This window comes from Pleurodeles waltl, chromosome 4_1 (assembly GCF_031143425.1).
Source record: "Pleurodeles waltl isolate 20211129_DDA chromosome 4_1, aPleWal1.hap1.20221129, whole genome shotgun sequence".
Taxonomy (NCBI): Eukaryota; Metazoa; Chordata; class Amphibia; order Caudata; family Salamandridae; genus Pleurodeles; species Pleurodeles waltl.
In genome coordinates this window covers 364,184,071-364,198,353 of record NC_090442.1, presented here as the reverse complement: position 1 = coordinate 364,198,353, position 14,283 = coordinate 364,184,071, and the positions used below count along the sequence as shown (strand labels likewise).

Here is a 14,283-nt window from a genome sequence, read left to right as displayed (position 1 = left end):
TTAATACTAGTGGTTGACAACTACTGGCCCAAATTGATGATTTTTGAATTTTGAGGCCAATCATCCTATGTTGGAAGTAGTCTGATATTATCAGGATTCCGCCATCCGGTTGCCCTAATGAAGACCTAGTGGGGTGTTGCCTTTAGTGCATTCAACACATTGCACACCTTGTTCCAACTAGCCCTGAGTTCAACAACACCACTGTGAAGTATTGTGTCCTTGTAGTTCCTTTTGTCACCAGACCTTATCTAGTCTTAGAGGTGAACTTGTTTCAGAATCACGGTTCCTGGTTCCTATGGATATTTTGACCAATACATACATGTCTTCAGGACTTTTCTCTCATTCAGCTTTATTCTGCTCTTAGTCCTGGTTTCCCTGTTACCCTTGTTGTGTCTTCTGGATTTCCTAGTCTTTCCTTCTCTAGCTCCCAGTGAAACCTTCCCTCCCTTGGTGATTTCCTGCTTACTAGCCCCTGGAAAAATACTCATGTCTGTGTCTCTCCCTACAACTGTTCTTTCTCTGAGTTTACAGCTACTTCAGTAAGCTCAGTGTTCAGCCTTCAGGCAACCCTCTTTACTGCTGAGACTCTGCATAAACCCAGTACACCTTCTCCTTTGTGATCCTGCACAGCACTCCTCTGCCTTTTGTCTAGGGTTGTAGTAAAAAAATACCACATTAATACATTCATATATAGGACTTGCTCCTAATTCTATGAGCTTCAGGAATTCTTTGTTTCTTGTTGTTCTCTCTTCCTGTAATCTGCTCCTGCTCGTTATTGATGTGGCACCTCTGTCCCTATTCCTGTGGTATATAGAGTCTTGGTTGTGTGCTTCAGTTTCTAGTTCTGCCAGCAGACTCCTAGTCCTGCCTTTGATTGTGTGCACATTTCTATCTTTGTATTCCAGTGTTCTTTGACTTGACTACTTATTGTTCTGGTGTTGTTTCTTACAATCCAACCCTGCTTTTCCCTGAGCTTTTTTTCTACATGCAGTTGCTCTTGCCCTATCACTTTTTCCTCCCTTGTGTTTCTGTTGAGACCTCAGTTATTTACACGAAGTGTGGCAGTTCTTGTGAGATAAACTGCTGCTTATTCTTATTTCATTGTAGATAGATCACTTTCCACAGAACATACAAGCATACAAATCATTGTTTATGAATGTGTCTATTGTTCTTCTACTAGGTACTCCCTTTTTGCATTCCTATTGTTTGTTGCACTGTATACATCCTGTGTTTACAGTTGTCTCTTCTACAGGCATAATTACCTGGTTCCCGACTATTCTTTGGATTGTGCTTCAGTCTTCTGCTTTGGTCCTGTCTTTATCCTTCTACGTTGTCAAGTACTCCATAGCATGTGTTAACTCCTTCCTCCTAAAATCCCTTATCCCTAGTCTTTCTAGTTCTGGTATTAGCAGAGAACCCATTAGAATTGTAACCACTATTCTCACAGTTTATGACAGCATTCAATGTGTCCAATCAGTAGCTAAACAATGTTTCAGTATAAATGATCTAATATTTAAAATGAACTCATAATATAATAAACAGCTGAAGACTATTTACTAGTTAAACAAGTAACCCTTTAACATTATGCCCTTATAAGCCAGTCTGAAACAATTTAACATTGTATTTAAATGAAACCAATAAAGCTATGGATAGGTTTAAATCTTTACATAACAGTACAGAGCACTGTATTCATGAGTCTAAAGCATGCTACCACAAAACATCAGAACATTCACATTGTTACTTTGATCCAGTTGAGCTTTTTAATGCTGACCCTTCTGTGTTTAGGTCATCACTTTGACTTGTATAATCAGTTCAGAAACATGCCCGATGCGTCACCCTTTAAACTTTACTCAGGTCTTTCAACATACCAATGCCTCTCTTATCTGAAAACAAATGGTCCTTTGACCTAATGAGATTTAGGGCTTAAGTGAAGTTATCATGGATAAGCAAATAAAAGGATTCCATTTCTCTAATGTTTCTCTTGCTAAGGTTTGTTACTGTTTTTAAAGGGAACACCTAAATAAAAGGAAGAGCAAAAGCAAACTGTAGCTATTAGACAGTCCACTGGCAACGTAGAGGTGAAAGCTTGGATAAGGTTTTTTTATACATGCAATACCTAGAATCCTGCAACACCCAGAACTGAGACTGTACAGAGAAAAACCTCAAATCTTCACAAACAAGTTAGCTCATCCGTGAATATCAAAGAGAGAGTCCAAAGACTAGGGATCTAATTAGTTTGGCTGGAGGGAACATCTGCCAAAACAGTCCTGAGGTCCCGTGAACAGTTTCAAAGTGTGGATTTGGAAAAAAGCAAGGCTGCTTGCATTAGGACATATACAATTTGCCTGTTAGAGCTGGTGAACTATGCTACTATTAGACTTAGACAATAGTTTGGGTCAATCACCTGCAGCATTGCTTGTCACATCTCAAACTCTTAACAGTGATCCACTATGTCAAATCTAGTGTAGAGGGTCGTGGTGGAGTGGTTTTCTGGATTAAAAAATGCTCCAAGCAGGTTGACATAAAGATGAAGACTTCAGAGTTTGTGTCTTTTATTGATTGGAACTGGATGTTTTACACAGACATTCAATAAGCTTTCAGACATTTTAACATTCTTGAGCACTTGTAGTGCTCTTTACCACTCCAAGGAATCCCATAGTAATTAGTGAGTGCACTTTGGAAACTTAAATCAGGAAGGACTCTTCATAATTGTTGACTTATGACCGAACTCCACTTGACCTGATTTGAGTGTGCACACTACTTTCCTTCTTATTGTTCACTGTTAGATATCTGGTTTGGACTATAAAAACTTCAAGGAGTGTCTGAATGTTTTTTGCCCCTATGTGCTCTGGGATTTTACAGTCACAAGCTCTGGGAGACACTGAGGGTTAGAAAGGCATACAGAGCTCACTGTGGTGTTAGACAAAAGGTTGACTTCTTCAGGGAGCTGTGAACTACAGTGGATTCCATAAACAACTTTGGTTCAAGTAAGAAAAACTGTAAATGTTGACCCAGAAAACAGGTATTGCCTACATGCCAATTTAGTACAGTGTGAAAAATGTGGTCTGTCAATTTGGCAATTTTGGCAACTTGTAAACCATACTTCCTTCCACTGCCAAGATTGTGGAGGCCTTCATTGCTTGTAGAGATCTGATTTCTTCTCTTCTGCTTACTGCAAAGGGAACTGCATCTATCAGCCAGAACACATTATGGAAACCACCCAATAGGCATGTAGAAATATTAGCATATTTATGTTTGTAGGTTTTGCCAACAGGGAAAAGACACAAATATTAATTTGTTTTAGCAGTTAAAAGGCACATTTGCAGGCCTATGTATAACATTTTAGTTAAGACATATGGAAAGATACATTTGTATTGTTCCGGAATTCCTTTTAAATGTAATTCTTTGGTTTAATAGCACAGGAGCACTGACAATTCTTTTATATTAACATTTTCAATTTTAAATGAAAAATGTGCCCTAATATACATTTGTATTTTATTTGTAAACTCGCCTTTTGTGTTATTACAGGCATGGAAAACAACAACGTAATCTCAAGAAAAATAAAATTACATAAATCTCTAAGAAGACAATTTTAAGTCATATGAAAATGCAAATACAGAAATAGATGTGTGTATGACATTTCTTCATCTTGAAGTAATCTATATTCAAATGAATACCTGGAATACAAGAGACATTCTCCAAACAATGTATAGTATGGAGTTGACCGTAAGGCTATTATATATATGGAACACATCCTACCTCCTGCAGCCTATCCATTGCTTGTCAAACATAACAGATCCTTGCCCATGGGCTCAGCAAAGAAAGTTGATCTGCACCTACTATAACCACTAGGTTGCAATGGAATGGCAGAGGGCATGAAGGGAATATGGGGCTTTTATTTTTGAACCTTTTCTTGTCAAATATCCCATGAAAGTACCTCTTGTGCAGCTAGTCCCAAAGAGGGCTTCTTACTGAACCATGTTTAGGGCCTCCAGGTCATCCGTTTAATCATCTTGGTAGGGTGGTTAGAATACTAAATTTCATACACAGTGCACTGAGAAAGAATGCTTGACTATCCTCAGCCCATCTCCATCTTCTCTTACTCATTGACCGTATGCCTGTTTTTGACCATGCACAGATTTCCTATGCCTTTTGGATAGATTGTAGAAAAAGAAATACCATGTACGGAATTATGACATACATAAACCTTTGAGAAAACACTTCTTTTTAGAAGTCCTCACAAAGTGTATTTTTGAGAACAGTTTCTTTCCAGACATGTTGATCTGTTCTCTTCTTTCTTTTTTCTCTTCTTTCTTCTTCAGTCTTATTTTCCTCTCTCTCTTACTACACGGTTACTCGACTTCCCTCATGAGACGGTGTAGTTTACATTTGTTAATTGTCAACCTGTCAATATACTTATCCCAAAAGCAAAGTGGGGTTCTTGATACTAAGCGTACAATACTCTTTTTCTTGTTTTATTCTAAAACTCAATACAATTTTATGAAATTAAAAATAAATGTTTGATATTATTGACAAGTAACTCACTTGGTTTTCTTTCAAGTTCAAAATGTGTTTACATTACGTCATGGACATCTAAAGTGTAAAAGTAGTAAAAATGACAGCAACCTTTGACTTCATCTCCGAGGACATCACAGCAGCTACTCTTTTCTCAGTATTGACTCAAACAGCTTTCCGTTTGCTGCTGGGCGCCCAATGGAAGGGAATAGAGTAGAAACATTATAAAATAAACAAGGCTGTCAGACCTATATGTAACTACTGTTCTTGCCACTACCTCTATAGCCCTCGGAGACCAAGGATAATACCAGGTTTACCAAAGGGCAAACTAAGGGTAACAATTGATGCCACCTTTGAACGTAGTATATTATAAAAGTAAACTTATTGACCATTTCACTCAATGATTTCTTTTTTACCCACTAAAAAAATTTTTTGACAGTCTTCTGGCTTTGGACATCATAGCTAATTAAAAAGGTAAGTGATCAGTTATTAGCTTGGCTGTTACAGATTGTAAATTAGCCGTGCGTATGCAGTGGTTCGAGGTCATTAATTACTATGTAGCACTTTATATTTTACCTTGGCCATAAACCGTTCCTAATATCTTTGTCTGTGAATTATTATGCCTGTTTGTCTATATGGTGCATCACTGTATACTGCAGGATTTTTCCCTCACTGTCTTAACTTGTGAAATATTGTGACTGGTCAGTTTTATTACGTGCTATTTTATGATGCTCTATTGTATGTGGTGAAGTTAGAAATGAACACATTTCTGACTGCCTACTACTTAACTAAATTTCTGTTTAGGCACGATATTTGTAAAAGGCTTTTATCCACTTTTAGAAATATATTATTGTTGAAAAAACATTCTAGGCAAGTCAGGTGACAAGAGAATAGCATGCTCTAACAAAGTATTTTTGTCTTCTGCTAAATAATTCTGAGAAATCTGATTGATCGTTGCAACCCATGGGCTAAATTAAACATGCTAAGTGTACTTCTGAACATATACTCATTCCTAAAATAAGTTTTCCTTTTCCCATTAAAATGTGAACGGGCAAAACGTCTTTGTAATGGTTCAAAAGTCATAAATGATTTCCATTGAAATAGTGTTAAACAGCGTTCTTTATCACCTCAATTATATTTAATCTGTAAAATACGGATTTACATCAAACTCTTTATAAGAAGCCTGCATTCCCTCCAAAATCTCCCTATTTACCTGGAAAGAATGACTATCACTCCAAAAGATTCAGGGCCTCATTACTAGTTTAGGACCGCAAGACTTGCAGTTGCAGTTGGACTGCAGCAAACGCGGCGGCCCAAGAGCCACATTATGAACGTAGCGAAAGCCCCATGGTATGACCACTGGCACCCCTAATTTTTTTGTCGGCTGACAGCCTAGCAGTGCCAGCGGTCTTAATCCACCAGGGCAGTGGTGGCCTGGGGATTATGACTCCTGTGTCTGCCAGATATTGCATGGCGGTTCAAAAGCCATGCAAAGGCTGGCGGAGAAGGGGTGCCGGGCCCCATGGGGTCCCCTGCACTGCCCTTGCACTTGCATGGGCAGTGCAGGGGACAGCCCTGTCACGCTTTTCACTGCCTGAGTTACAGGCAGTGAAAAGCGTGATTGGTGCTGTTGCCGCCAACGCACCGCAACATTGCCGCTGACTCGATTTCGAGCCAGTGTCAATGTTGTGGGTAATTTCCCGCTGGCCCAGTGGGAAACTCATAATAGGGCCAGCGGGCGGAAGACCGCCACACGCCAAACTCATAAACTCTTAATGAGGCCCTGAGGCTTAGAGGTCAAACAATTGTAAACCCGTAATGGTTGTTCTTTTGTCTGTCCAGCCAACCAAACTGCTGCTTAGCCCAGGAAAGAGCTAATTATTAGTATTTAATCAACCAACACTAAAGCTTAACTGAGACCAAAGTCAGATGTGAAGTGACTGAATGCCCAGAATCCTGCTTAATATTTGAATGCCATACTGAAAAAAAAAAACATATTGCCACCAAAAACAAATTCACCATTACCAAATTGCTTCCAGGCTGTTGCTTTATAGTAGGGAAGCCTTTAGATGCAGACAAGTGGTGTAAAAAAAATGTATGCATTCACTATTGATTACATTTAAAGTTGTTTTTCCAATAGGTCTCTTCAATTACTAGAAATAATACATAATAATAGGACACAAATAGCAGGTTCTGCCATGGACCACATAATTTCGAAAAAATTTGTGTGAAATTGATGAACTTAACTATATGCAGCGAGTTCAGTTTAGGACATAAATTCTCTAAAAGTCTTGCCTGTGAAGTTGATCAAAAGATGTATACGTATTATGTGCTATGCAATGGTCATTACCTCCTCCTCCCCCTCACTTTAATTCATCACATAGTGTGGCAATCCTGCCCCTAGAAACACCAATCCAAAGCAAAGCAATTGTTCAGTATAAATGCGTTCCTTGTCCTGTTAGTCCTGCACTGTTATCTGTGTCACAGGTGCTGCAGATGATCAATGAAGCAGTCTCTGAAGCACTACAGACCAATGCTGCTGGGAAAAGAGGGTGGTGCAAAACAGGAAGATTGGTTAATTTATTTCCTGTTGTACCTCTTTCTCTGGCAAATGTGTGCAAAAATAGAAACTGCTACAATCATTGGATCATATTTGAGATAATTTGGGATTTGTTCCAGTCTCACTGCCTGACGATTCAGAAGGCCTTATCCCTCAATATGTCAGGTGGGTCAATCCAACATCCCAAGATTTCTACAAAAGAATTAAGCCCTGGTGGAGTGAGAAGAGTTTATCAGACAGAATGTCAAAGTAGACTCCCTATTAACCCCTTTAATTGGAAGATCAACGTTTAATCCACAGGATTGCACTCTGAGGAATGATTACGACCTTGGCGGATGGGCTACTCAGTCACAGAAGTGACGGACATCCCGCCAGCCACTTTACAAGTTCCATAGGATATGATGGAACTTGTAACATGGAGGACGGGATATCCGTCACTTTTGTGATGGAGTGTCCCATCCGCCAAGGTCGTAATCAGGCACTGAATGGTGTAGTGGACCTCAAGATAGCAAGTTATTTGGCAAGGCACTTATGCAACTTATACATCTAAGACACTAGTTAGGGGCTGCGGGTTCCTAGCATTAACGACTCAAAAGGGCACAGATGGTTCCAATCATCTGGTTCAGATGGAGCAGGAGATAACATTTACCTCAGACATTTTGCAACAGCAGTATCTGTAGGGGCCAACATTCTGACAAGAAGGAACCTGTGGATGAGGAACAGGAGGACAGATTTTTCAAACAAATCCTCCACACTAAAAATCCTATTTAAGGAAAGACATTTTTTTGGTGGTCAGCTGGACTCAATTATCAAAAAAGCCTCAAACATAGGATGCACCCACTACCCTATAAAGTATGTTCTTCTCAGTCTTTTAACACTGGAGCCAAGACGACTCTGACACCTCTAGAAGAAAGTCAAAATCCTATTCTTCATACAGAAAGAAATTCCACCTAGAAGACGTGTAAAGCTCAGAACCCTCTATAGACGTTGGGTCATCAAATTGCAACCCTGACGATTGCTCTCACCATTCCAACGTGTACCCTGTGGAAGAAGAGATCTACATCTTTTAAATGGTATGACCAAAGAATATTCAGGACAGATGGATGCTGAAAAAAATCCAAAAAGGCTTTTGAGTAGACTGATGCCTCGCCTCCAGGTTCAGATCTTGTCTTTATGTCCATTCTCACTGAAAAGAGATATCCTAAGGGATGGTGTATGAGCATTACTGGAAAACGAAGCTGGTATTTATTCTATACTTTTTCTGGTAAGAAAGGCCACAGGAGAGTTTAGGCCAGTTCTGGACTTGAAAAGGGATAAGGACTATTCATTTAAGTATGGTGCTATACAAAAAGTAGTTATAGTGGTTTCAGAGGGTGTTTGCTGGCTAATATTAAGCCAAAAGATGCATACCTTCATATTCTCATTTATATGAAGCACCAGAGTTATCTATGGATCACAACAAGGGGTTCACATTTTCAGTTATGGGTGTTCCCATTTGGATTAAAGACTGCACCTTGAGTCTTCACCAGGGTGCTACCTTCCTTAATGGCAGTAGCGATCCAAGAGGGAATATCTGCTCAGCTCTACTCAGATGTTTGTCTGATCTATTCTGCAGCAAGGATACAAACACATTCTCTCATTCAAAATGTTCTTTGATCCTAAGAGACCATGGGTTTTCAATCAATGGCAAGAAATCCCAATCAGTTCATTCTTACAACCATATCTTTATGGGACTAGGGCCCTCATTCCAAACGCGGCGGGCAGCAGTAGCCGCCCGCCATGCGGTAACCGCCATATGGCCGCTCCGCGGTCAAAAGACCGCTGGGACCATTTCAACTTTCCCGCTGGGCCAGCGGGCGCTAGCCAAGTTAGTGCCCGCTGGCCCAGCGGGAAAGGGGCCTGCAACACTGAAGCCGGATCCGAATGGAGCCGGCGGTGTTGCAGGTGTGCGACGGGTGCAGTTGCACCCGTCGCCCTTTTCACTGTCTGCTAGGCAGACAGTGAAAAGCAGGCTGGGGCCCTGTTAGGGGGCCCCAGGACACCCGTTCCCGCCAGCCTGTTCCTGGCAGTGAAGACCACCAGAAACAGGCTGGCGGGAAGGGGGTCAGAATCCCCATGGCGGCGCTGCTTGCAGCGCCGCCATGGAGGATTTGGCCAACCGGGGGAAATCCGGCGGGAAACCACCGGACCCGGTTTTCTGACCGCGGCTTTACCGCCGTGGTCAGAATGGCCCAGGAAGCACCGCCAGCCTGTTGGCGGTGCTTCCGTCATCCGCGACCCTGGCGGTTTTTACCGCCAGGGTCGGAATGACCCCCTAGGTTTTGTACAGATCTGGGTCTGGTAGCCCCTCAGGGCAGAAGAGTGCAAAACATACAGGACCACAAATCCAGTTTTTGACTTTAGAAACAGAGACTGCAGCAGGTTAGGTACAGGTCCCGGGGAATCTTGCAGCAACCATCTTTCTAGTTAGATAGTTTAGGTATCACCTCAACAGGTTAGTATGGCATTGTTTGGCCTATTGGAATCCATTAAGACAAGATCTATTGCATTAGATCTCATTAACTCAGAAAAGGAATTAAGATTTGCAATGGTGGCTAAAGACTGTGGTTATACTGAAGGGTGTGTCATTATCTCCTCCAACTTCCCTGACTATGACAACCAATGACAGTGTAGTGGGTTGGAGGGCATGGATAGATTCTCACCAAATTCAGGGTGCATGGGCAGATATTGAAGAACTCAGGTCACTCAATAAGAGGGAATAGAAAACTATTTGATTAGCTCTTCAGGTATTTTCTCTCCTGTTGTCCTGCAATTTGGGCATTGTGAAAACAGATAACATGACGGCCAAATCTTACTATGACAGGAAGAAGCAAATTCTCATTACATCATGAAAATATCAGACTGGATGTTGTCTTGGGTGGAGAGCAAAGCAAACTCTCTGATAGCACTCGAACTTAGTAGAAGACAGACTAAGAAGGATCATTCTATCCTCCCAGGCTTTCCATCTCAGTCCCTAGTTTTTTGCCCAGTTATGTCACATGTGGAGAAAAACATTTGTGGATTTGTTTGTGTCCCCTCACATTTCTTCCTTGATTCTGTACAAGAAAAAAGGAGAGCAGGCCTTGGTGAGTGGATGCACTCTTGTGTCCCTGGCCAAAGCGGCCCCCCTTGAGTCTAAATTATTTGGTCAGAGTGAAGCAAAAGAGAGCTGCCACCAGTCCGATTGCACCAGTCTGGCTCCAGTCTTATTGATATCCTCTTACGATATCATGAAAGTGAGATGGAGGGGTTACTGTTAAATGGGCACTCCTAATTGACCTGGACAGGGAGGGAGATTTTAGAGTCTCTCATTCTCTTTTCACAAATGTTAGACCAGCTTAAAGGAGTTTGAAACCTACAGTCCCAGCCATAAGTAGGTGGATAAAATCCCTGATGTCCATAGTATACAAGGAATCCGGTCATTCTTCTCCATTAGGTGTTCAGGCAAAGGTTGGCTGGAGAAATGTTGACTTCTCAGGCAGAGCCTCATATTTAAGCATGAATTCACATTAATCCTCGTCTTTAGCTTGGGTAAATCTCACTATGTAGTGAATTTAAGTAGTTGCATGTCTCCAACTCATGGCCTCACGTTAACTCATTACTTAATTCTCTCCCGCCCTGGTACACCTGTCCAACTGTGGTGTATGTGGTTTGGTACAAACAGGAGGGAGGAGCATTTATATTCAATAATTCCTTTGGATTGGTGTTCAAAAATTAATTGAAGTGATGGGAGAGTCACAGTAATTGCCAGTAAATAATTGAGACATTAAAGCTAAGGAGAGACTTGAGCTGCTCTGTTTTATGTTATTCATACCCCCAACTCAAGAGTACAGCTTTTGCACCTTCCATTGGGCCATACTAGGATTTCATAATCATTGTAGACCTGTTTGTTTGAATATTAGGCTAACAATCATTCCTTTTTATCTATGAGGAATTGGAGATACATTCAGGTGTCATGTGAAATTGGTACCACGTACTAATTCTGAATCAGTTAATTAAGTGCAACATACAAATTCAAAACTGTGGATATTGGCATTGCTCTTGTAATTTGCAACTGGGATAAAATAGTTCACAAACCTGAAGCATTGGTCTATGTGTGCTTATTAAACAAAGATAACTTTATTTACTGGCTGGTGACACCATTATTCATCTGTTATTGTGGTATGTGCTGTCTAGCATAAGGACTGGAATGTAAGATTATGTATTTTCAGGATTTAAAAAGAAAATGCAAAACAAAGAAAACATACCCACTTTTCTATGAGTAGCTCCAGTGAATAAACACTAATACAAATAAAGAGAACCACAAAAATTAATTTGTAAATCTGTTGATTTTCTTTGAATTTGTATCCTTTCTGTCAGGAATGGGGTATTACTATGGGAGTGGGCGTTTCTACTGTAAGAAATTGGGTTGTTGGTTGAGGGGAGTGGAACCCCCACCCAGGCAACAACCACTATCCTTGTCAGGGTAAACCACATCAGTCACTAAATTAAGCTGTGCTTAACCCTAAGGTAGTTTGAAAAACAAAAGCAGTTAGAATTACTTTAGAGTCAATCTGTAAAATATTTATGCAGCACACAAACAGTAATAAAGTGAAAACACAACACAAGACAAATGCAAAACCGAATGTGGAAAAAAATGGAGTGAATTGTAATAAATAAAGTGACACCAAAATGAATTTCATGAGTAGAACCAAAGTGATTATTTGTTAAATCTTCTAGTGAGTGCCTAAAGGATCAAAGTGCCAGCCGTGGGTATCTGGTTACGCAAGACAGCGTCAAAGTCAAAAGTTAAGGCCAACCGCAATATAGCGCAGGTTGGATGCAGGGGGTGTATATGGCCTGGTCTTGGCTTACATTTATGCCTTGAAAAATTCCTGAAGAAATGTAGGTAGAGATCAGCGGGTCAAGGCAGCAGACTCTGTCTGATAACAAGTCGCTAAGGCCGGAGAGCGCTGGATGACGAGGTCTCAGTGAAGCTGTCGACGACGGCAGGAAAAGCTGGATTTCCAGACTGCGGATGTTGTTGTCAATGGGAAGCTAGTCATTGTCAAGCCTAATGAAGATTTCCACCTTCGGACTTTAATGTTTTTCTGGAGCTCTGAATCACCCAGCTGGACAAGGCTGCAGGCCAGATACTTTAGTCAAGAGGTCCTGCTGAAAAGAATTTGCTGTTGAGAAGAAGATTGTAGTAAGAGCTACCGCAACGTCAAGCCGACCAGTGATGCACTTTGGTTGGATTCACTGGCAGATAGTCCTGGCTTTCTGTGGATTGTCCCAGGTTTTAGGATTAGGCAGGAGCAGTACCACTATCACCACTTCCAAGCATCCATGACCCAGGTGTGCAAAACATGGGGAGTTAGAACTCACTTCAGCAGAGGCCAGAAGGGTTCAAGGCATTATGTCCCTGCAGCTCATACAGGAGGCCAGTCAACTGGCACTCAGAGTCACTCTGGTGGTTCAGGGTTCAAGGAGCAGGCACAGCCCTCCTTCTTCAGCCTGCAGGGCAGCAAGGCAATCCTTTCAGCAGCAGAGCAGTCATTCCGGCAGAAGGGATGCAGGACAGTCCTTCTTCTGAATCTTCCACAGGTCCAGGAGTTTACTGAAGAGTTGTTTTGAGGGTCCAGTATTTATATCTGGTGCCAGCCTCTGTGTGTAATGCTGCGACACTGTGTCCTACCTCCAGATCTGTTTCTGGAAGTTCTTTCCTTCCCCTGTCTAGGCTCCAAACTGTCTGGGGTATCAAAAGGGTGGTGTCAAGTTCCTTTGTGTCTTCTGGAGTCAAGCCCTATGAAGTGCAAGTTTGTCAGGGCACATCTCTGCCCTCAGCCATCTTGGCCCTAGTCCTCTTTATGTCACTGTCAGGGAGGAACACACAAAGCCAGAGAACAAAACCATTCATAGTCATGTGGCCTAGGATGCTAGTAGAAGGCACAAATGCGTAGGACAAGAAAATGTCCTTCTTTCCTAGTGGCATTTTCAGAATTGTGACTTAAAAACCAACTTTATCATTCAAGAGGATATCTCTATCAAGCCAACGTTATAACATATCAAATGCAATAGGGTAACCTAGTGTTAGCAAATGGGAGAGATATGTCTTAAAGTAGTGAAAACACATATTATATATTAGAACAAAGCCCTATGGGCTTGAAAGGCACATTTTAGGGGTGACATCAATCTATGAAATAGGTATTGCCTACATGGCAAAGGGACTTTTCCTTGTCATGGGTTACTGCAGTGAAGCAAGAGCATAGTGGTGCTTCCAAAAGATACATATGTTAGTCATAAATGTGGTTAGTTTATACATACTCTGCTGCCCATATATGACATTTTGCATTCCATGAAATAGGTGCATTTAGGCACCATTTACAATGGACATGTGAACAATGAATAGGCCAAACAGGGACTTTCAATGTACAACACATGTTTTTGGGGGGACAGCACAAGTGCTTTACTACTGTTTTTCAGTGGTAAAGCACATCCAGTCCTAAAGCTAGCAAATTCAAACAGGACAACTGTGGGACCATGCAATAAACTGGGTCATTTCTCACACCTTTTATTTAAAGAATGGCACTTGTTTTTGACAAAGCTGTGGTTTTATATATTGTAATTATCTTCGGTGTTTTATAATAATAGTATCACACTCAATTCTAAGTTGTGTAAAGAAACATTTCTCTACCAATACACAGTACCTTTAAACTATCAAAGCAGGACGATTTTTTCTTGACTTGGTCTTTCTGGTTTTGACATTTCAAAGGGGAATCAAATTCTGCCTCACTGCCATTATTTGAATCCTTTTCCACAGTCATGATCTCTTGATGTAGATGTCTGGAAACCAAATGCAGATAGATTTGTAATAATGTTAATCTTTATAACTGATATTTTATTCAAAAAAGTAGAGATACACATTTTACATAGTTCATGCAAAGTAGGTAGAAACAGCCCGACACACTGAAATTCATCAGCAACAGAATTAGTTTAATCTTACTGCATTTATGTGTATTTATTGGTGTGAAAAGAGAGTAAAGCAAAGGGAAATCATATGGATGTTTAGTAGTATGTAATGAGCAGAGGTGGAAGTAAATATAATCAGGTTAGAGAGCTTCAATAAAATGTTATCACTTGAAGCATATTTTTAGAGAAAACAACTTTTAATCTTAAGTAAGTGCCTT

At 40.9% G+C, this 14,283-nt stretch overlaps 1 protein-coding gene across 2 annotated transcripts in view; it reads right to left on the bottom strand.

Moving 5' to 3' along the window:
• Positions 1 to 14,283, bottom strand: part of LOC138287750 (solute carrier organic anion transporter family member 1C1-like) — a 450,721-nt gene that overhangs the window by 412,367 nt on the left and 24,071 nt on the right. For both annotated transcript variants that reach the window (XM_069228522.1, XM_069228523.1), the window contains exon 2: positions 13,804 to 13,939. In XM_069228522.1, the coding sequence (XP_069084623.1) occupies positions 13,804 to 13,920 (117 nt within the window). In that variant the 5' untranslated portion in view covers positions 13,921 to 13,939. The remainder of the gene's footprint in view (positions 1 to 13,803; positions 13,940 to 14,283) is intronic.